The sequence below is a fragment of the Mirounga leonina genome, unplaced genomic scaffold (assembly GCF_011800145.1).
Source record: "Mirounga leonina isolate KUSES-001 unplaced genomic scaffold, KU_Mleo_1.0 Mir_205, whole genome shotgun sequence".
NCBI lineage: Eukaryota > Metazoa > Chordata > Mammalia > Carnivora > Phocidae > Mirounga > Mirounga leonina.
Genome location: NW_023270515.1, coordinates 1896773 through 1920854, shown reverse-complemented (window position 1 = coordinate 1920854; position 24082 = coordinate 1896773). Strand labels below are relative to the sequence as shown.

Below are 24082 nucleotides of genomic sequence, written 5' to 3'. Positions count from 1 at the left end.
TGGCTTTAATGACAGCACAGTGTTCTACTTGCTCAGAATATCCTAGAAAAGGTCTTGTGTGCAGTCAAGAGGAATGTCATAACAGTATTGGGACAAGAAAGGGGAAGGATTGGGGGGTGGATCTGGGTATAAGATTGGATTGAATTTTAGCAAAAGAAGCAAAAAGCATTTCTCCATCCCCCAAAATGAATTAAGTGATGGTATTCTGAGAGCTCATCTTCTTTTTTTAAGATTTTATTTATTTGTTTGCCAGAGAGAAAGAGAAGAGAGAGAGTTTGCAAGCAGGGGGAGCAGCAGAGGGAGAGGGAGAAGCAGGCTCCCCGCAGAGAAAGGAGCCCGATGTGGGACTCGATCCCAGGATCCTGGGATCATAACCTGAGCTGAAGGCACATGCTTAGCAGACTGAGTCACCCAGGCATCCCTGAGAGCCCATCTTTCTTGAAAAAGAAACTTGAATAGGAAATCTGAAAAGAAGGAGAAAATTGGGGAAAAAAGAGAGAGAGAGAGAGAACCTGAAATGTGGACTTGTTTCTCTCTATTCTAAATTATTAAGTACTGATTTTCAAATTTAACTCTTAGGGTTGGAGAGGCAAATTTACTTTTCTTAATTCCAAGTTTTTTTGTTGTTATTTTGTTTTTTTAATAGAATGTCTTACTAATGTTTTAAACATTGACAGCAGGACCCATGAGCACTTGGTCACTGTGGAAGTGAGTGGGGTCCATGAGGTCACCCAGTGGGCATTTGTGATGGGAAGTGAGGAGCCTCAGGGCACAGTCTCATGAAGGAGTGTCTCACACTAAGATATTGAGCATCTGGGGTTAGAGGTATAGCTGTAGGGTCAACAGAGTCAGGTGTCACGGAAAGACTCTTGAGAGAGTCTCTGTATGTAGCACGTAACTGTGAAGACTTTTTGTCACAGAAATGTTAATAACATAGTTGAGGGAGGAAATTGTTACTGCTAGAAAATTAGAACATCAACACTGAGTGCAGATGACTATTCTAGAAATCTAAGCTTTGAAGGAAAAAGAAAAATTAATTTTACTTTAGATTTAAATGCATTTAAAAATGCACACATGGGGTTTGGGTCCTGTGGGGGCATGCTAGTGACAAGGTTTTAATGCTCTTAAACTCCTCCTGAAACAAAAACAGACCAAATATGATGGCAAAAGAAAAATCACAGGGACAAAGCCTTCCAGGAACACTCGGTGGAAGTGGATCATGGGTTGGTGTGGACGGAGTGTTGACAGCCGTGGGGGCATGCAGGAGTGGCCACCATGTCATGGAAGCAGTGGGCGCCAAAGGGGCGCAACCCGCTGGGACTCCACGTGGTCACAAACCTACAAAATAGTCAACAGATACTCCTCTTCAAAGCAGAGGATCAGCCCTTGAGTGGACCCTGGGGAAATGTGTCTAGGAGTATTCACCACCCTCGGATAGACCTACCTGAGTTCGGAGTGGAAGATGGGTGCAAACTGCCATGAGAGCAGTCACTGATGACCACATCGCTCGGTGGTGGCCCGGCTCCTCGAAGATCTCACAAGTGTCCAGCAAATAAATACTCCTTTCAGAAGAACAAGGACTCACCCCAATAAAACCACTGGCGTTTGGAGTCAAGTTGAGCCAGAGTGGCTCAGAGTGACTCAGCATTACTAAGGATGACAAAGGAGGCTCGGGCGGCATGGGAGGCCTTGAAGGAATCCCATCCTATAAAATACTATAATGTAGAATGGGGCAGGGGGCGGGGTTACTTATGTTTATGTTACTTTTATTTGGAACCAAGATTTTCAGTGTAAGAGAAAAGATAAAAATATAAAATCCTTGAAATGTCCAATAGAAACTATCAGTACACACGCTGTATTTTTATGAATGTGTCCCCAAGGTCCTTACATTGAAAAGGCCTGGAAGTGATGGGGAACAGACAGCAACAAGCACCTCTAATATCTAGATCCCAGCGTCCTTTAAGTACTCCCCCTAAAAGGGACCATGATTCCTTGGAAGAATGGTGGATTATAGTGCCTGGGACAGGAAATGTATAAATGGGCCTGAAACATTAATGGGATCTTGTCAAAATGATACAGGGGACAACTTCTGAAGGGGCTCTCACTGGCTGAGAGCGTGATGAGTTGAATTTCAAAAATAATGATTGCATTTGATTGATAACCATTTAACATTTTAAAAACTTTTGAGTTTGTTATGAATACACACACGTACATATATATACTTATATGCTTACGTTGGTATATACTTTGATACATGCACACATGTCTACTTAATAACAACCAAAGCAATAGTGAGAATCTCATTGGTCTACATAGAAGAAAGTAGGGCACCAACTCTTGATTTTGATACTTGGTAGATTAAAGAGAACCACAATTCTCTTTATCTTTCCTATGACTGTTGTATTTCAAAATAACCAAATAATCCTAGTTTAGGAAGGAAAGTTCTTATTTGCAGAATAATTACATCTACTGAATGTGAAGGAGCTATGACAATTAGAAAATCATTTCAACCTTTAATGAAATAACTAATTCAGACAAACTTTAACACCTGAACTTGCTGATCAATTCAGCGTCACTGAGTGCAGGAAAGCTTCGTGTTGTATGCGTGTAGAGAGAAAGGAGAGAGGTTGAAATTGATTAATCAGCTCATGAGAACTAAGTTCCAGTTTATGAGAACCATGGCCAGAGGAACACATTCAATGACATCATCAAGAAAGAAATTCAGACCGTGGGGTTTCCTACAAAACAATTCACCTGGCTTCTTCAGCAAGTCAGAGACATGAGAGAGAAAAGAAGGAAGAGCTTGTTTTGGATTAAAAGAGAATTGAGAGACATAGCTGTTAACTGTAGAACAAGGCTGTTTAATTAGCACAATTGTAAATAATAATAATAATAATAATAATGACGTGTTTTTAGCTCATCAGGGAAAAGTGAATATGGAATGGATACTAGATGGTACCAAGAGGTTATTATGACTCTTGTAGGTTACTAACATTGCGGTTTTATAAGAAAACTTTTATTTTTATTAGAGAAACATACTAATGATATAGTGATAAGATGACATAGGTTCTATGATTTGACTCAATACGATAGCACCAAAGGCAAAGACTATAAAGAAATAAACAGATAGATGATAAAAATAATTTTGATGCCTCTCGTGTCTGGGTGATAAATATATGAGATGCATTATATTATTTTTTCTACTCTTGTGTGAGTTTGCAAGTTTTCTATGATAAAAACTTATTTTTAAATGTAGATAAACGGATTGAAGATGAGGGGATGAAGATTAAATACTGCTGTTTGGTTGTACTAATTTTGTACATGACCAAATATCCCCTGGAGAGCCTGTCTCAAGCATTGCTTAAATTGTGTACTTAAAATAGAAAAGAAATGTGCCAGTCCTTTAATGTAAAGTAGTTTTATTAAGATTTAATTTATCATCCATAAACTTCACCCATGTTAAGTATCCAAGTCAGTGATTTTAGTAAATATAGAGAGCAGTGCAACCATCAATGTCATCCAATTTTAGAACATTTCCACCACCTAGAAAACTCCCTGTGGCCCATTTGAAGTCAATTCTAATTCCCACCTCCAGCCCCCAGGCAACCACCAATTAACTGCCTGTTTCTACCCATGGGCACTTTCTGTATATTTCCTATAAGTTGTATCTCACAACATGTGGCTTTGTACCAAGCTTCTTTCATGTAGCATAATCTTTTGTGGTTCATCCATGTTGTAAGATGTATCAGTAGTTTGGGGCGCCTGGGTGGCTCAGTTGGTTAAGATGTATCAGTAGTTCACTCTTTTTGATTGCTAAATAATATTCCATTGTACGTATATACACATCTCATTTATCCCTTCACTAACTGATGGACATTTGGGTTGTTTCCACTTATTAGCTATTATGAAAAATCCTGCCAGGAACATCTGTGGTTATGTCTTTGAGTGAACACGGTTTCATTTGTCTGGGATAGATACCTAGGAGTGGAACTTCGGGGTGCTATGGTAAAGTGAAGTTGAGCATTTTGAGAAACTGCCAAACTGTTTTCCAAAGAGGCTGCACTATTTTACTTTCTTATCAACAGTGTATGGGGGGCCAGTTTCTTCTCCACTTCTTCATGAGCACCTGTTCTTGTTCATGTTTTTTATTATAATCTTCCTAGGGGGTGTGAAGTGGTATCTCATTGTAGTTTTAATTTGCATTTCCCTAGTGGCTAATGACACTGAGCATCTTTCCTTATGCTCATTAGTCATTTGAATATCTTCTTTGGTGATATATCTATTCAGATCTTTTGTCTATTTTTTTTTAAGATTTTATTTATTTATTTGTCAGAGAGAGAGAGAGAGAAAGCACAAGGACAAGCAGGGAGAGCAGCAGAGGGAGAGGGAGAAGCAGACTCCCTGCTGAGCAAGGAGCCTGTTGTGAGACTCGATTCCAGGACCCTGGGATCATGACCTGAGCCAAAGGCAAACACTTAACTGGCTGAGCCACCCAAGCGTCCCCTCTTTTGTTCATTTTTTGATGTTTTTTTTTTTTTCTTATCATAGAGATGTCAGGGTTCTTTATGTTTTTTGGAGAGAAGTCCTTTATCAGAAATATTATTTGCAAATATATTCTCCCAGTAGGTTGCTCCTTATTTTTTCCTTAGTGGTATCTTGGAAAGTGTAAAATATTTTCACTGTCATGAAGTGTAATATATTGATTTTTTGCCACTTGTGTTTTTGGTGTCATGTCTTAGAACTCTGCCAGACCCAAGGTCATAAAGATTTTTTCCTACTTTTCATCTAAAAGTTTTATAGTTTTAACTCATACGTTTAGATCTACAATCCATTTTAAGTTAATTTTTGTAGGTGGTGTGAGGTAAGGTTTCTAAATTCTTCTTTTTGATATGGATATCCAACTGTTCCATTCCTTCTTTTTAAAAAAGTCAGATTTAGGGACACCTGGGTGGCTCAGTCATTAAACGTCTGCCTTCAGCTCAGGTCATGGTCCCGGGGTCTTGGGATCGAGCCCCACAGCGGGCTCCCTGCTCAGCGGGAAGCCTGCTTCTCCCTCTCCCACTCCCCCTGCTTGTGTTCCCTCTCTCACTATGTCTCTATCTGACAAATAAATAAATAAAAATTTTTTTAAAAAGTCAGATTAACACAGCACTATCTTAAGTATATTTCAGAAATTTCTATCAACAATTAGTTACAGAACAAAAATTTTAAGTGCAATCATCAGGTATTGCTTTCTATGTGACTAGCGTTAGAAGTGGGCGCCTTTTGTTTCCTGGGTTGTGGACTTGTTCTACAAAAAAAAAAAAAAAATTAACTGTGCCCATCAAAGGAGTGACACCTTCTTTGTGTCACCTTTTCCAGCACCAGAGCTACTTCCCATGCTAAGCCAAGCAATAGATTTGGTAACTATGTAGTGCATAAGAAAGCCACTTGCTCTTCAGTACTTTCCGAAGTCCGTCTAACTTCCTTCAGGAGGAGATTGAAGCAATAAGGCCTCTGCTGGCAAGGGCTCTGCACCTGCTACTGTGGGCTTCTTAGGTCTGTAATCCCTCTGGAGTCCCACACCTAGACATGCGAGCGAGAATAATTATGGGCAACGAATTCTTCAGTTATAATGGACGATGGAAGTACAGAAGAGTCCTGCAAAGGAGATTATTAGGTTCCTTCATCATATCCCATGAGAACATTCACATTGTTCTCATAAAGCACCAGGGAGGTGAGAAGAGCAGCGGTATGTCATGGATTTCATCTCTGATGGTAACAAAGGAAAGCTCCCGGCAGAAGCAGCTTCTGCTCAGGGACTTTGACACATTCACTTGGGTCTCCTGACTGCCCCCGGTGGCTGACTGTGGAATGACAGCACTTTAAGAGGCCATTCCAGGGGGTTCTTTGATAGGATAGAGGATATCCAGTCCTTTGCTTTTGTGTTTACTGCAGGCAGAACACAACAGCCATGGTGCTTTTCTAACCAAGGCAAAGATAAGAAGAGTTCAGGAGCCAGGGGCTCTATCTGTTCTATATATCCGTGTGGAGACTAGTGTTAACCACTCATGTGTGTGGTCTAGTGCAAGTTCTGAACAGGAAGAGTAAAAGAGAGGGTAAGGAAAGGTCACTGACTTTTATGTTGGGCATCCAAAAGGGGACCTCTATTTTTGCATTCTTCATAATATTCCCTGAGAACATCGATTCCTCAAAGCAAGCTTGGCCATTGAGCTGCATGGTTTCCACTGACCCAGTTCTTGAGAGCATTTGGTCCTCTGTTATGTCAGGCTTTTCTGTTTCTCCGTTGCACCTACTACAAGCCGCACCACCTTTATGTGTTCATGTGCTTGCACATTGCCCACCAGCCCCGTTCATGCAATCGGATGTAAGCTCCATGAGGGTCTCATCTTTTCCTGTCTTGTTCGCCACCATGTTTCCAATTCCTGACTGTATGCTGGCCCTGGAAGTGAGGCTCAACAATATTTTTAAATGAATAAATAAAACACTTTCAAATTCAATAACTATCTATAAAATTCTTTTTTGTGTGTGAAATAAATTTTACTAATGTCAAACAACTATCTGTGCTACTGTTGTTCTTTTGAAAGGGGAAGTCTGACCTTCTCTGGTCACAAGACAACCCAGTTCTTGGCCTGGGCCAGCAGCTCCTATACAGGCATGCTGATTCTGGAGTTCCTAGTTATTTAGTGGGAAATGAAAAGCAGAACCTTTTCTGCCTCAGCCTTTGGAAAATTCTGAGCAGAATAAATTTCAATGAATAGGGCTGTTCTTTCTATTCTTTAATAAAATCTTAAAGATGTGTTGTCAATAGTTAGCATGATGTATAGAATTTAACTTACACACAAGGTCCTATGATTCTAAATGACCACTTCAACTCATTCACTACGTCTAAGAGTTTTTCTTTCTTTCTCAGACCCAGCGAACTCAGCCCCATCCATACTGGATGGGTTTGATCATCGCAAAGCCATGGCAGGGCAGCGTGTGGAGTTGCCTTGTAAAGCGCTTGGGCATCCTGAGCCAGATTATCGCTGGCTGAAGGACAACATGCCCCTGGAACTTTCTGGAAGGTTCCAGAAGACCGTGACAGGGCTGCTCATTGAGAACACTCGTCCTTCAGACTCAGGCAGCTATGTATGTGAAGTTTCCAACAGATACGGCACTGCTAAGGTGATAGGCCGCCTGTACGTGAAACGTAAGTCGGATGGTAGCTTGGAATGGTGATGTTGACCGCCACTGATGGGGCTCTTGTTACAAGATGACTTCCAGGCTCTCGATATAGCCTTCCATTAATCTTCACAACAGTCCTGCTGAGACCAGTATTACCCCATTTTGCAGATGAGGAAATGAATGCTCAGACAGATTGCTCAAGATTACACAGCTGGGGTGGTTGGGACTTAGGATTCGAATTCAGGTCTGTCTGAATCTCTGAGATTTCCATTAGGCCAACAGGATATGTATCTGAGATCACATTACCTAGCTGTTGAATTAATAATGGCCACCCTGTCTGAACATTGACATAGGAAGAGGGGCAGGCTTGTGATGTCAGCACAAGTGACCGTAGTCAGATCACAGTGGGTGTCCTTGGCCGACTTTCAGAGGCTACTTGATGTTCCGGAATGGGACTATTATCAGAACAAATATAGGTCTCTAAATGATCAAAATATTGGACTTGGACTCATTATTACATATCATTTAGTTCAAATATGGTGGATATGTTTCATCTCCAATAGATCTGAACTGACTGTCATGAGGAATGTGTTGAGAAGGATGCTGAAGCCAGCCTCAGAGGAAGGAGGGGTGTGACTGCAGTAGGGAGCACTTTAATCTAGTCAGACACCCTCAGTTTTACTCAAGCAGAAACCAAATCAAAGTGAGTGACCCAGGAGCACATGGCCACAATTGACGGGCAGAGCTTTGGTCAAAATAGGTGGCTCTTAGATGCAAATGGAATGTTCTTTTCATTGTATATAATATTATTATATATTACATAAAATAAGATGTGTATTTTTTTAATTTGATGAACTAATTGGCTGAACTAAAGCTAAATCGCAAGAGTCTACATTGAAAGCCGGAGGCATTTTCTTATCCCACTTTTTCCCAACCCCATTCCTGTTTATGGAAATGTCTTTTCAATGTCACCCTGACTGTGGACTGTCCCAGCCCAATAGAATTTGTTAAGAGTAGACATTCCAGGGACTTCCTGGAAACAGCTGCCCAGGGTGGGTCTTTTGAAAATCACACAAACATGCTTAGGCTGGGATTAGGGAGAAATGGAAGATAAGGTCTGTACAGCTCTATTTCTGTAGTTGAAGAAACTTCTAGATGCAATGATGCAGCGCTGGACAGCAAGTAAGAAGTATCTCTGGAAGCTCAAAATCACTTCTGTGTTAAACACCTTTCATGGCTCCCCATTTCCTGCTGAATAAGTTTATATTTTAGGATAGTATCAATATCATCCCAAGTAAGCCTGTCTGGTCCTACTGCCCATAGTTTTGCTTCAAAGAAAAGATACTCCTATTAAATTTAACTTCTTCCTATTCTCTGTACAAACCCATTCCTATCCTGAACACAGGTCATGTTGCTCCCTCCACATGGGAGATGGTTTTCAAAGACTTAAAGGTCTCAAACTTCCCATTTTTCGAAGCCCAGTGCAGTGGCCTCCCCAGAAACATCCCCATCCCCAAGCATCTCATGCTCAGCTCTCAGGGTTTAATTTATTGTTTTCTCTGTAAAGGCATTTATCACTGTCTACATTTTAAAAGTTATCTGTGGAAAAGTCTTAGTTCTGACTGTGCTTGTTTTCACTACTGTGCTCTTTGCCACATTGGGATAAGTCCTCAAATGCTTGAATGTTTCCTATCTCCCTCTGACTTCATTTTTGTCTTTCCTCTCTAGACAGAAAGCATTATCTTGGGTTCCAAATCCAAAACCCTCTTCTCTTCCATCTCTTCCCTCCTGGTGCTCTCTTTATTCGTATGGCTCCAGATTCCTCCCCTCTGAGAACAAGCCTGGATCTGCATGCTTAGCCTTGGATTCCTTCTTGAGTATTAGATGAGTATGTCTCCCAATTTTAGATCAGATGTTTTGCTGGCACTTCAAAACAACAGTATTGCAAACCAAACACTCCACCATCTCTACCTTGTCAATGGCTCTTCTTATTCGAAATGTCTTACCCCCTTAAGCCCCCCAAATGCAGGCTTTAAATCTTGGATTCTCCATAGAGCTTTCCTTTCTTCATCCAAGTCCTTCGAAGTCCTAGAGACTGTAACTCAGTGTTTCTCAGCCACGCTTCCCAACCCCATCCTGTCCTAGACTGAGTCTTAATTGTACCTCAACTAGATATTTGCAATGCCCCCTTACTGACCCAGTTCCCCACTCCAATTTGTCTAACACATTATGATGAGTCAATTTTCCTAAAAATGTGTTTGACCATATCTTCACTTGCTAAAAATTCTTGAATGCTTCCTTTAGTCCCCACTGACTTAATTCCAAAATTTTGAGGCCCTTTGCCTACTTGTTCCAGGTTGCCTTTGTCATTTTTCTCCCATAATTTCCTACAGAAATGCTGTGTTCATTGCACACTGAGCAGACACAGTCTTCCTGTGACACAGCTGTGAGGCATGCCCTAATTCACAAAATGCCCCTTCATTCCAGCTGGGCTCAGGTCTATCCATCCTTGATATCTAAGGACTTTCTTGATCCCCTTCCACATAGTAGATGTCTCTGATGGACCTATATCACTGCTTGGCTACTATATCTACTCTTATATTTGTCTCATTCATCCAAGACGTCCTTGGAACCAGAGACGCCTTGGTGTGGTAACACAAGATGTCAGGAATAATTAGGGCAAAAAAAAAATGGTTTTTGCCATTTACCTGTTGAGTGGATTTGGTGAAGTTAATTAAGCTCTCTGAACAACCACTTCCTCTTCTGTAAAATGGATGCGATGATATGACAAAACATGCAGGACTGTGGGGAGACTGACTTAAACAATGTACAAAAGACATTTAGTAATTGTTTGGCACATGGCAGTTACGCCGCAAAAGTCATTCGTCTTTGTCTTACCTGTAAGTTTAACCCCGCTTTTGGCTTATAGTAGATGCTCAATAAATGAACTTGTTACATCGAATTTGGTTTCTTGAATGAAAATGTGGAATGTCAAATAGGAGAGTTCCATCACTGTCCAAACCAGTTAGCCTCATTTTAAAGAAAAACCCTGTTTGTGTCCACAAATTCTAATACCCACCTGTTTTCTTACAGCTTGTGTGATGGGCCCTGGTTAAACCACATGGGAGGGGGGTGATAGGCGAGTGTATGAGTGTGTGAGTATGTCCCAGAGAAACCCATCCGTGTTGTTACCTTGGGACAAGGCAATAGGATTTAAATATTCAAATACCTCTGTCCTTAGCAGTACCCAGAACATGGCATTTCTTATTGTCAGTGGCTTAATCCTCACACTTACTCATTGAGAAAGCAATTTGACCATTGCCAGTCTATTTGCTACATAGAGATGGAAAGGCAAACAATGAAGAGGCTGCTCCTGAACAAAATAGTGTGCTATGACATAATGCCGAACATGAGATCTGTATAGAGTATGCTTGCCGTGATGCATGCGCCTTGTCAAAAGCTCAGCATGTTGTTGAAATGATGTCTGCATATGTGATTTTTTTTACCTTCTTTTTCTTTCTCTTACCAAAATTTCCAGAGCCACTGAAAGCTACCATCAGCCCCAGGAAAGTTAAAAGCAGCGTGGGTAGCCAGGTTTCCTTGTCCTGCAGTGTGACAGGCAGTGAGGACCAGGAACTCTCCTGGTACCGAAACGGTGAAATCCTCAACCCTGGAAAAAATGTGAGGATCACAGGGATCAACCACGAAAACCTTATAATGGATCACATGGTCAAAAGTGACGGGGGCGCGTACCAGTGCTTTGTGCGCAAGGATAAGCTGTCCGCTCAAGACTTTGTGCAGGTGGTCCTTGAAGGTCAGTGGGCCTCGTTACAGGGTTCGGCCGCACCAGAACCCAAACCCAGAGCACTCAGAGAGAAAAACACTGAAGCAATGCTGATAATTCCCAGGGCTAAGATTTCTCTCTGTCTGACTAGCTAATAACTCTGCCCTAATTCTTCAGGAGAGATCGGGCTAATGAAAGAACCAGTGCTGGTAAAGTTGTAAGTGGTAGACGTAACAAAAGTAACTTCACATTAGGTTAAGTAACGGGAATGCTGTCCATTCATGTGTTTAGTTACTTCTCGAGATACAGACCGCAGAAACTTACAACTTCAAGTTTGGTTGACAGTTCATTACCATAGACTGGAGTTGCTCAGTGATACTTTGTTTGAAGGGCCCTTTTATGTGCTCTGGGGCTTTTGGCAGCATCTCCGGCCTCTGCCCACTAGCAGCACCCCCTCTCTGAGTTGTGATAACCAAAAATACCTCCAGACATTGCCAAATGTCCCGGGGCCAGGGGCGGGGGGGGTTGTGTGTGTAAGGGGAATAGACCCCAGCTGAGAAATACAATTTGACAGACAAAATGTAGGGCAAAATTTCAATATAGTCCTTGGTGGAAAGGAGAAAAAGTGGCATCTGTGTGTACAGTTGTCCCTGGTTGAGTCCAGATATTCACAAATTTAGGTGAATGCAATTTGTGAGGAATGACCTCGGGTTGTTATAATAGGTCCTAGGTATGCTGTTCTCTTTTCTTAATGGCCTGCTTACATCTGAAGGCTTATCAATCAGCCAGGGAACAGAAGCTATCAAGGTAACATTCAAGTGAGACATACGTTTATCACCAGATAATTGAATGGCTTTTACCTGTATATGTGTGTGTCTTGTTGGAAATTATGTCTTTATGTATAATTTAACATTCATTTGGTATAAATTGATTAAAATAATCACATGACTTTCATATAAAGAGAGAAACATATTTATATATGAAAATAAGTTTAAATATGTCTTGATGTTCTTCGAGGTTATTTCTATTTTTTTTTTATCTTAGCTGATTTTTAGGAAGAAGCAGACTTAGCAATGAGATTCTTATTTTGATTCAAGCATTTTCTTGCAGACAGTTTCTTAAAGTGGAGGTGAAATTAGCTGAAGGCATGGAACCCATATTAAATGCCTGACACTGAGATCCCCATAATAATTAAGTGCAGAAAGTAATCAATTTGTACAGAGCCGATTTGCTGCTGCTGATGCATTGTAGTCCTTACACATCACTATTTTTAGATTCTTTGTAGAAGAAGGAAAGAATACCTGTCTAGGCCTAGTTACCTTGGCAACTATCTCGTGTGACTAAGAAAACCTAAAGAGCATATTGATAATCCATAATGATGCCGAAAGATTTCAGGTTATCAGAGAGTGACAGCAAGAAAGATTTCAAAGACACTCAGGTCTCACTGGGAAAATAATGTCTGCTTTCATCTCCAAAAAAGCCTGTCACTTGAATAAAAAAAGGGGGCAAAGGAGCATATTGAGCATACTCACAGATTTATTTGTTGCATGTCAGTTTCCATTCAGGACAAGAAGCTTCACTTATTTTTCTCTTCTGAGAGATGACAGGGCTAATGTAGCAAAAGAGAGCAGAAGTGTAATTATAAATACATATCTAGAATTTGCCTTAAAATGGTGTCTAACTAGTATCCTTGGATAGAGCCTCCAATATTCCCATTGAAATAGCTTTAGATTAATGTAAATTTTAAAAACTCACAATACTATGAGCTAAGAATGGCCATTGATATAATGCAGAATCTGGGAGTATTTTCTATGAGGCTAAAGAAACTGGAATGGAAGTGTAAAGAAAATGAAATCTAATAATTATAGGTTCAAGATCAAACCACAGTAACTGGAAAATAGAATAATAGAAAAGAACAAGAACAGTTCCTATGTTAGGAAATGATAGAATAGCATGTATCAGACTAAACTTCAAGCAGATAAAAATTATGAACTTGAGGAAAAACAAAACTTGGGAGAGACACCCAAAAGCAGGAAGAAAGGATTGGACCCATGAAAGAAGAGGAAAGGGTTGGGTGATACCTGCCTTGATACCACTTTTCCCTTGAGGACATTGCCCAGTTTTTGAGATGGGTGCTGTGGGGGGATGACAATACTGGAAGAAAAGTAGAAAGCTATAGTCTTATGGGATTTAGGTATAGAAGGACAGAAGTCTGTACTGTCAAATTACCTGCAGTTGAGGGAGGTGAGTTGAAATTCCAGGAAGGAGGGCAGTCCTAAATCCCTAACAGTGAGGAGTCCTGAAATCTAAAAATAAACTTCCTTGAAAAACGTAGTTGACACCTGAACTGGAAAATGTGGAGGAGAATCCAATAAAAATAAAAAATAAAAACAACTAAGGGTGGCTGGGTGGCTCAGTCGTTAAGCATCTGCCTTTGGCTCAGGTCATGATCCCAGGGTCCTGGGATCGAGCCCCACATCAGGCTCCCTGCTCGACGTGAAGCCTGCTTCTCACTCTCCCACTCCCCCTGCTTGTGTTCCCTCTCTCGCTGTGTCTCTCTCTGTCAAATAAGTAAATAAAATCTTTAAAAAAATAAAAATAAAAAAAAAAAAAACAACTAGGCGTACAAAAAAAAGGGGGGGATACTGTTAGCCGAGGTCAAAAGACAAAGTAGGCAGTAGAAATAGATCTTGAGAGAACCCAGGTGAATGAGCAAAGGCTTAAAAGCTTTTATTTAAAATATATTCAATACCTTAAAGGAAAATAAAGGCATAATGAATAGATATCTGTGAAAGACCAGAAGAGAAAATGAAAATTATAAAAAGGAACCAGTAGAAATATAAAAATTCAGTATATTGGTTTTAGTGGGAGATTGGAGAAGAAATAAAGGATCAGTGAACCTAAAGATAAATTCAAATAAATTATCCAATTTGAAGCATAGAGAGAAAGAAGACTAGAAAGGAAATGACCAGAGCCTCAGTGACATGGCACATTCATCAGGTGGCCTGATCCACATATAATTAGAGGCCTAGAAAAATAGGAGATTGACACTGGGGAAGAAAAAAGTATTTGAAGAACTAACAGCTACAGTTTTCTCAATTTTGGTATAAAAAATAAAGTTACAGAGCCAAGAAACAGTAAACCCCAAGAAGAATAAATACAAAGAAAATCACATGTGGGCACATTAGAGTCATGTTGCTGACAACCAAAGATAAAGAAAAAATCCTACAATTCTGAGGAAGGAGAAATATTAAGTAAACAGAGTTATCAGTATGAATGATGGATGACTTCTCATCAGATATTTTGGAAGACAGAAGACAATGGAGCAACATCTTTAAAATGTTAAAAAGGATTAAAAAAAAAAAATCCCCGTCCACCTATGCTCCTATATCTAGCAAAAATCAGTCTTTAAAAATCAGCAATAGTAAAGATATTTTCAGTAAATAGAAGCTGAAAGAATGTGATACCAGAAGAAATGACACATGAAGTCATTGAAGGTGAAGGGAAATGACCTAAAATGGAAATTCAGATCTGTAGGCATAAAGGCCATGAGAAAAGGCAAGAAATATGTTACTAAACATTTAGAGAAATTGTTTTTTCTCTTTGAATGTCTTTAAACAATAACTGACAAATTATAAAATTATAATACTGTATTATAGAGTTTAGACATAAATAGATCCACTAACACAAAGGAGAATATAAATTAAATTATTTGAAGTTATTTGTACCAGGGTTTTTACATTTCCACGAAGTAGCATAATTTTCACTTTTGGTACATGAGATTAAAATTATATAGATGCATGCACGCATATATATTAGTATTGATATACATATGAATATTTATATGTGTATGCATATCTACATAAATATGTATATATATACATATATAAATATGTATATGTTGATCTATCCATCTGTATCTATGTCTATGTAAAACTTAGTTGGATTTTATCCCATAAATGTAAGATTGGAAAAACATTAAAAACAAAAATCATCTATGTATGCATAAGGCATCATATTAATAGAATATAGGAGAAAAACAATTGATGACTTCAGTATATCCAGAAAAACACCACTTGACAAAATTCAACATCCATTCAGAATAAAAAATTCCCAGCAAACTAGGAATATAAGGAACTTCCTTGACCCAATAAATGGCATTTATGAATACTCTATAGTGAAAACCATACTTAGTGGTTGAACACTAAATATTTTTCATTTAACATTGGGACCAAGGCAAGGATGTTCACAACTGCCACTTCTATTCAACAATGTGCCAGAAGTCCTAGGCAGGTATGAATAAGAAATAAAATACATAAAGTTTGGAAGGGAAAAATCTCAGTTATCTTTAATCACAGACCTTGTTGTTTACATAGAAAATCCCAAGAAATCTATAAAATGAGTCCTAGATACATAAGTGAGTTTAGAAACTCATAGTATACAAAAAATACAAAATTTGTTTTCTTTTTATACAGTAGGAATCAACAAATGGAAAATAATATTTTAAAATTCCATTTATATTAGCATAAAAGAAAAGACACTTAGGAATAAATTTAACAACAGATGTGAAAGATTTCAACATGTAAAACTGTACAACTATACATTGCTAATATAAAATTGTGATGACCTAAAAGACTGGAAAGTACACCATATTCAAGGACTGAAAAACTAATATTCTTAAGGTAACAATTCTCTGTAACATGATCAATGTAATCTCAGTCAAAATCCCAACAGCTTTTATAGATTGATTTTTAAATTTATGTAAAAAAGTGGAAGTCCTATAGTCTAAGTTGATTTAAAAAACATGTGTGGGAAAGTAAAAGACTGAGAATTGTGCAAACAATGTTAAAAAAAAAGAAGAAAGTTGGAGGACTCATAAAGCTACATTGAATGAGATAGATACACAGCTCAATAGAACATACTGGATGGTCTAGAAATATGCCTACACATATATGATAAATTGATTTGCAAGAGAGTCCACAATGAGGGGGAGGAGCAAGATGGCGGAGGAGTAGGAGACCTAAATTTCATCTGGTCCCAGGAATTCAGCTAGATGGGTATCAAACCATTATGGACACCTACAAACTCAACAGGAGATCGAAGAAAAGAATAGCAGCAACTCTCTGAACAGGAAAGCAGCCACTTTCTGGAAGGTAGGAGGTGCCGAGAAGTGAATCCGAGGCAGCATTCGAGAAGACAGACAGCGGGGGAGGGGGCCTCCATCAGCCACTACCGGCAAGTGATAGAGCAGCAGAGGACAAAATCGGAACTTGTTGAAGTCTGCTCTACTGAGGGACATCGCTCCAATAGCTAAGTGGGGGGGTGGAAAACTCGCTGGGACAGTGTGGTCTCAGGACCCTCAGGGTCACATAAAGACCGGGGCTGCCTGAGTGCATCAGAGCTCCCAGGTATTGGAGCGGGAAGCAGGCTACAAAGATGGAGCTGAGGAGCAGGCTCGCAGCTCGGGGTTGCCATAAACCACGATCCACAGCACAGTTGGGCCACTGCTCTTCCAGCAGGGACCCAACAAGTGGCAGATCCAGAGAGACTCCCCTTCCACCCCCAGGAGGAGTGGCACAGGAGTGCACTGCAGGAATCTGCTGTGTTTGGAGACTCCAAACAGGGTCGTGTGCCAGAGATAGAAATACTCGGTCACAGGCCGGGTGAGCACGGAGTGCGGCCAGAGACCAGGAAGAAGGGAGTGATTGACTGCTTTTCTTTGGGGGCACACTGAGGGGTGAGGCCCCGAGTTCTCGGCTCCTCTGGGGCGGAGATTGGGAGGCTGCCATTTTTACTCTCATCCTCCAAAGCTGTACGGAAAGCTTGCAGGGAACAAAAGCTCCTAAGAGCAAACCCGAGCAGATTACTTAGCCTGGCCCCCAGCAAGGAGGGAGCAATTACACCTCCAGCAAAGACATTTGAGAACCACGGCAACAGGCCCCTCCCCCAGAAGATCAGCAAGAACAGCCAGCCAAGACCAAGTTTACCGATCAATGAGAATGGCAGAACTCCAGCGCTAGGGGAATACTGCACATAGAATTCATGGCTTTTTTACCATGATTCTTTAATCTTTCAAGGTTAATTTTTTAAATTTTCTTTTTCTATTTTTTAAATTTTTCTTTTTCCCTTTTACAACCAACATCTTATCAATCCCTTTTTAAAAAATCTTTTTTATTTTTCATTTTTAGAGTCATATTCTATCCCTTCATTTAGTTAACCCTATTTTTTGTATATATATAAGTTGTTCTCTCTTTAAAATTTTGGGATACAGTTTCTTCTAACAGACCAAAATATACCCTAAATCTCTAGTGTATGGCTTTGTTCTAGACTCCTGCCTGATCACATTCTCTCCCCCTTTTTTTTTTCAATTTCTCTTCTTTCTTTTTTCAACCAACTTCTTACCAATTCCTTTTATAAAATCTTTTATAATTTTCATCTTTACAATCATATCCTATCCCTTCATCATATTTACCCTTATTTTTGTACATATATAAGTTTTTCTTTCTTTAAAATTTTGGGAGACAGTTTCTTCTAACAGACCGAAAGATACCCAAAATCTAGTGTGTGGCACTGATCTATTCACCAGACTGATCATATCTGATCATATTCCTTTTTCTTTTTCTTTCTTTCTTATTTTGTTTTTCTTTTTTTCTTTCTTTCCCTTTCTTTTCCCCCAGCTTCGGGTCTCTTCTGATTTGTTTAGTGCACATTTTTCTGGGGTTGTTGTTACCCTCTTAGCATTTTGTTCTTTCATTCATCTGTTCTCCTCTGGACAAAATGACAAGATGGAAAAACTCACCTCAAAAAAAAAAGAACAAGAGGCAGTACTGACTGCCAGGGACCTAATCAATATGGACATTAGTAAGATGTCAGAACTAGAGTTCAGAATTACAATTATAAGCTAGGTTTGAAAAAAGCATGGAAGATACTAGAGAATCCCTTTCTGGAGAAATAAAAGACCTAAAATCTAACCAAGTCGAAATAAAAAAGGCTATTAATGAGGTGCAATCAAAAATGGAGGCTCAAACTGCTAGGATAAATGAGGCAGAAGAGAGAATTAGTGATATAGAAGACCAAATGATGGAGAATAAAGACGCTAAGAAAAAGAGAGATAAACAACTACTGGATCATGAGGGCAGTATTCGAGAGATAAGTGATACCATAAGATGAAACAATATTAGAATAATTGGGATCCCAGAAGAAGAAGAAAGAGAGAGAGGGGCAGAAGGTATATTGGAGCAAATTAGAGCAGAGAACTTCCCTATTTGGGGAAGGAAACAGTCATCAAAAATCAGGACACACAGAGAACCCCCCTCAAAATCAATAAAAACAGGTCAACACCCTGACATCTAATAGTAAAACTTATGAGTCTCAGAGACAAAGAGAAAATCCTGAAAGCAGCTCAGGATAAGAGGTCTGTAACCTACAATGGTAGAAACATTAGATTGGCAACAGACCTATCCACAGAGACCTGGCAGGCCAGAAAGGACTGGCATGATATATTTAGAGCACTAAACGAGAAAACTATGCAGCCAAGAATACTATATCCCGCTATGTTGCCACTGAAAATAGAAGGACAGATAAAAAGCTTCCAGGACAAACAAAAACTAAAAGAATTTGCAAACACGAAACCAGCCCTACAGGAAATATTGAAGGGGGTTCTCTAAGCAAAGAGAGAGGCCAAAAGTAACATAGACCAGAAAGGAACACAGACAATATACAGTAACAGTCACCTTACAGGCAATACAATGGCACTAAATTCCTATCTTTCAATAGTTACCTTGAATGTAAATGGGCTAAATGCCCCAATCAAAAGACACAGGCTATCAGATTGGATAAAAAAATAAGACCCATCAATATGCTGTCTGCAAGAGACTCATTTTAGACCCAAAGACACCTCCAGATTAAAAGTGAGGGGGTAGAAAACCATTTACCATGCTAATGGACACCAAAAGAAAGCTGGAATGGCAATCCTTATATCAGACAAATTAGATTTTAAACCAAAGACTATAATAAGAGATGAAGAAGGACACTATATCCTACTTAAAGGGTCTATCCAACAAGAAGATCTAACAATTGTAAATATCTATGCCCCTAACATGAGAGCAGCCAATTATATAAGGCAGTTAATAACAAAATCAAAGAAACACATTGACAAAAATACAATAATAGTAGGGGACTTTGACACCCCTCCTCACTGAAATGGACAGATCATCTAAGCAAAAGATGAACAAGGAAATAAAGATTTTAAATGACACACTGGACCAAATGGACTTCACAGATATATTCAGAACATTCCATCCCAAAGCAACAGGATACACATTCTTCTTTAGTGCCCATGGAACATTCTCCAGAATCGATTGCATCCTAGGTCACAAATGAGGTCTCAACTGGTGCCAAAAGATTGGGATCATTCCCTGCATATTTTTGGACCACAATGCTTTGAAACTAGAACTCAATCACAAGAGGAAAGTCAGAAAGAACTCAAATACATGGAGGCTAAAGAGCATCCTAGTAAAGAATGAATGGATCAACCAGGTAATTAAAGAAGAATTTTAAAAATTCATGGAAACCAATGAAAATGAAAACACAACTGTTCAAAATCTGTGGGATGCAGCAAAGGCAGTCCTAAGAGGAAAGTATATAGCAATACAAGCCTTTCTCAAGAAACAAGAAAGTTCTCAAATACACAACCTAACCCTACACCTGAAGGAGCTGGAGAAAGAACAGCAAATAAAGCCTAAATCCAGCAGGAGAAGAGAAATAATAAAGATCAGAGCAGAAATTAATGAAATAGAAACCAAAAGAACAGTAGAACAGAAAATGAAACTAGGAGCTGGTTCTTTGAAAGAATTAACAAGATTGATAAACCCCTGGCCAGACTTATCAAAAAGAGAAATGACCCAAATAAATAAAATCATGAATGAAAGCGGAGAGATCACAACCGACACCAAAGAAATACAAACAATTATAAGAACATATTATGAGCAACTCTATGCCAGCAAATGAGATAATCTGGAAGAAATGGATGCATTCCTAGAGATGTATCAACTACCAAAACTGAACCAGGAGGAAATAGAAAACCTGAACAGACCTATAACCACTAAGGAAATTGAAGCAGTCATCAAAAATCTCCCAAAAAACAAGAGCCCAGGGCCAGAAGTCTTCCTAGGGGAATTCTACCAAACATTTCAAGAAGAATTAATACCTATTCTTCTGAAACACTTCCAAAAAATATGGAAGGAAAACTTCCAAAATCATTTTATGAGGCCAGCATTACCTTGATCCCAAAACCAAAGACCCCATCAGAAAGGAGAATTACAGAAGAATATCCCTGATGAACATGGATGCAAAAATTCTCGCCAAAATGCTAGCCAGTAGGATCCAATAGTACATTAAAAGGATTATTCACCATGACCAATGGGATTTTATTCCTGGGCTGCAAGGTTGGTTCAACATCCACAAATCAATCAACATGATACAATACATTAACAAAAGAAAGAACAAGAACCATATGATCCTCTCAATAATGCAGAAAAAGCATTTGACAAAGTACAGCATCCTTTTTTTTTTTTTCTATGCTCATGGATTGGAAGAACAAATATTGTGAAGATGTCAATGCTACCTAGAGCAGTCTACACATTCAGTGCAGTCCCCATCAAAATACCATCCACTTTTTTCAAAGAAATGGAACAAATCATCCTAAAATTTGTATGGAACCAGAAAAGACCCCGAATAGCCAGAGGAATGTTGAAAAAGAAAAGCAAAGCTGGTGGCATCACAATTCCAGACTTCCAGCTCTATTACAGAGCTGTCGTCATCAAGACAGTATGGTACTGGCATAAAAACAGACACATAGATCAATGGAACAGAACAGAGAGCCCAGAAATGGACCCTCAACTCTATGGTCATCTAATCTTTGACAAAGCAGGAAAGAATGTCCAATGGAAAAAAGTCTCATCAACAAATGATGTTGGGAAAATAGGACAGCCACATGCAGAAGAATGAAACTGGACCATTTCCTTACACCACACACAAAAATAGACTCAGAATGGTTGAAAGACCTAAATGTGAGAGAGGAATCCATCAAAATCCTAAAGGAGAACACAGGCAGCAACCTCTTCGACCTCAGCTGCAGCAACTTCTTCCTAGAAACATCACCAAAGGCAAGGGAAGCAAGGGCAAAAATGAACTATTGGGACTTCATCAAGATAAAACTCTTTTGTACAGCAAAAGAACAGTCAACAAAACCAAAAGACAACCGACAGAATGGGAGAAGATATTTGCAAATGACATATCAGATAAAGGGCTAGTATCCAAAATCTATAAAGAACTTATCAAAATCCACACCCAAAGAACAAATAATCCAATCAAGAAATGGGCAGAAGTCATGAACAGACATTTTTCCGAAGAAGACATCCAAATGGCCAGCAGACACATGAAAAAGTGCTCAACGTCGCTTGGCATCAGGGAAATCCAAATTAAAACCTCAATGAAATACCACCTCACACCAGTCAGAATGGCTAAAATTAACAAGTCAGGAAACAACAGATGTTGGCGTGGATGTGGAGAAAGGGGAACCCTCCTACACTGTTGGTGGGAATGCAAGCTGGTGCAGCCACTCTGGAAAACAGTATGGAGGTTCCTCAAAAAGTTGAAAATAGAGCTACCATACGACCCAGCAATTGCACTACTGGGTATTTACCTCAAAGATACAAATGTAGGGATCCGAAGGGGTATGTGCACCCCAATGTTCATAGCAGCAATGTCCACAATAGCCAAACTATGGAAGGAGCCAAGATATCCATCAACAGATGATTGGATAAAGAAGATATGGTATATATACAATGGAATATTATGCAGCCATCAAAAAACCAAACTCTTGCCATTTGCCACAATGTGGATGGAACTAGAGGGTATTATGCAAAGCGAAATAAGTCAGTCAGAGAACAACATGTATCATATGATCTCACTGATATGAGGAATTCTTAATCTCAGGAAACAAACTGAGGGTTTCTGGAGCAGTGGGGAGTGGGAGGGACGGCGTGGCTGGGTAATAGACACTGGGGAGGGTATGTGCTATGCTGAGCACTGTGAATTGTGTAAGACTGATGAATCACAGACCTGTACCTCTGAAACAAAGAATACATTATATGTTTAAAAAAAAAAGATAGTAGGAAGCAAAAATGAAGGGAGGGAAGTCTAAGGGGGAGACGAACCATGAGAGATTATGGACTCTGAGAAACAAACTGAGGGTTCTAGAGGGGAGGGGGTGAGGGGATGGGTTAGCCTGGTGATGGGTATTAAAGAGGGCACTATTGAATAGAGCACTGGGTAAAATTTGCAAACAATGAATCATGGAACACTACATCAAAAACTAATGATGTAATGTGTGGTGATTAACATAACATAATAAAATAAAATTTAAAAAAAGAGTCCACAATATTCCTAAGCTAAAAGAAAATCTTTTTGACAAACAATACTGAAACTACTCAATGAACACAATACAAAAAAACGAATATCAATTCGTACCTCACACCTTATACCTTGTACAGATTTTATTTGCTCTAAATTATAGACTAGGATATAAAATACCAAACTATGAAGTCTCTAAAAGTAAGCATAGAAGAATTCTTCATCATTTGGGGGATTTACAAAGCTTTCTTGGGATGAAGGAAGCACTAAAAGTCAAAGGCATATACATCATTGAGAAAATAAAAGGCAACTACAAACTGGAAGAAAATTTTACACATTCAAACATACACAGCTATAATACATACTATATATATGTCTGACACACATATTTACTTAATATACCTGACAAATATATTTGGCCATTAGAAGATATCTGGTAAATACTTATCTTCAGCATAATAAAGAACTCCTATAAATCAATAAAAAGGTAGTCTAACATAACAATGGACAAAAGATTTGAGCAGATATTTCACAAAAGGAGATACACCAATGGCCAATAACCACATAAAGACAATATTATTTCCGTGATACTCCTGCCAAAAATGCATAAACTGCATCTAATTATGTGGAAATAGAAAAAAACCACTTTGAGCAACTGGCTATCGTATAATTCTTCAAAAATGTCAAAGTCAAGAAATACAAAAAAGATGAAAGAATGATCCAGATTGAAGGAGACTAAAGAAGCATGGCAAATAAATGGGATGTATGATACTGGTTGGGATGGGGGAAATAGCTGAGAGGGACATGTTCAGTCAGCTGGCCGACTTTCAATATGGACTTCATGTTAGGTGGTCATACTGGTCCAAAGTTACATTTCTTAATTTTGCTGACTGCTGTGGCAATGGTAGAATATCTGCTGTATAGAGAGACCACACAACTCTATGACTACACGGATTTGAAGCTCAAGAACAGACGAACTAACTCAGGGTGAAAGAAATCAGGACAGTGACTGCCTCTGTCTGGTGAGATTGAAAGGAGCCCTAGGAATGTTCTGGGGTGATGAAATGCTTTACATCGTGCTCATTTGGGTGGTTACACAGTGTACATATTTAACAAGCTCATTCTGTTTGTACACTTAAGATCTGTAAATTTCACTGTATGTAAATTTTATCTACAAAAAAAAGAATAACTGAAGAAAACTTTCCTAAATAGATAAAAAAAGACAAGTTTTCAGTATGTTGTGTAAAATCAGTGCAAAGAAATTTACAGCTCAGCACATCATGAGAAAAATGTGAATTGTAAGATTAAATAAAATAACATTCCTAAGTGTTTGAAATAAAAAACCCAAAAAATTTAAAAAAAAGAAAAAAATAAATAACATTCCTAAGCTTCAACAGCTGATTATGTACAAAGAATAACAATCACAGGGACATCTAACTTCTCCATAAGGCAAAGCATGATGTAGCAGTGTCTGCACAGGTTCTTTACTTCAATATTATGAAGTCCTTGTTTTCATCTTTTGTACTAAAGCAAGATGCTTGCAATCCAAGAACACTGAAATATGCCACTTATGATTGCATGAGGGGAAAAAAAAGACTTACTTGAGGGCCTTCTCCAGTCACCCAGGAATTAGAACGGAGTTGACATTCAGGAATTTGCAAGAGGAAAGATGGTAGAGGGCTTAGCACAGCACCCCCATCAGGAGAACCCTACACA

The 24082-nt window shown here is 39.1% G+C and overlaps 1 protein-coding gene across 1 annotated transcript in view; it reads left to right on the top strand.

Moving 5' to 3' along the window:
* DSCAM (DS cell adhesion molecule) overlaps positions 1–24082 on the top strand; it is a 651058-nt gene that overhangs the window by 334393 nt on the left and 292583 nt on the right. Inside the window, exons 5-6 of the mRNA XM_035028849.1 lie at positions 6914–7192; positions 10706–10981. Of these exons, the coding sequence (XP_034884740.1) occupies positions 6914–7192; positions 10706–10981 (555 nt within the window). The remainder of the gene's footprint in view (positions 1–6913; positions 7193–10705; positions 10982–24082) is intronic.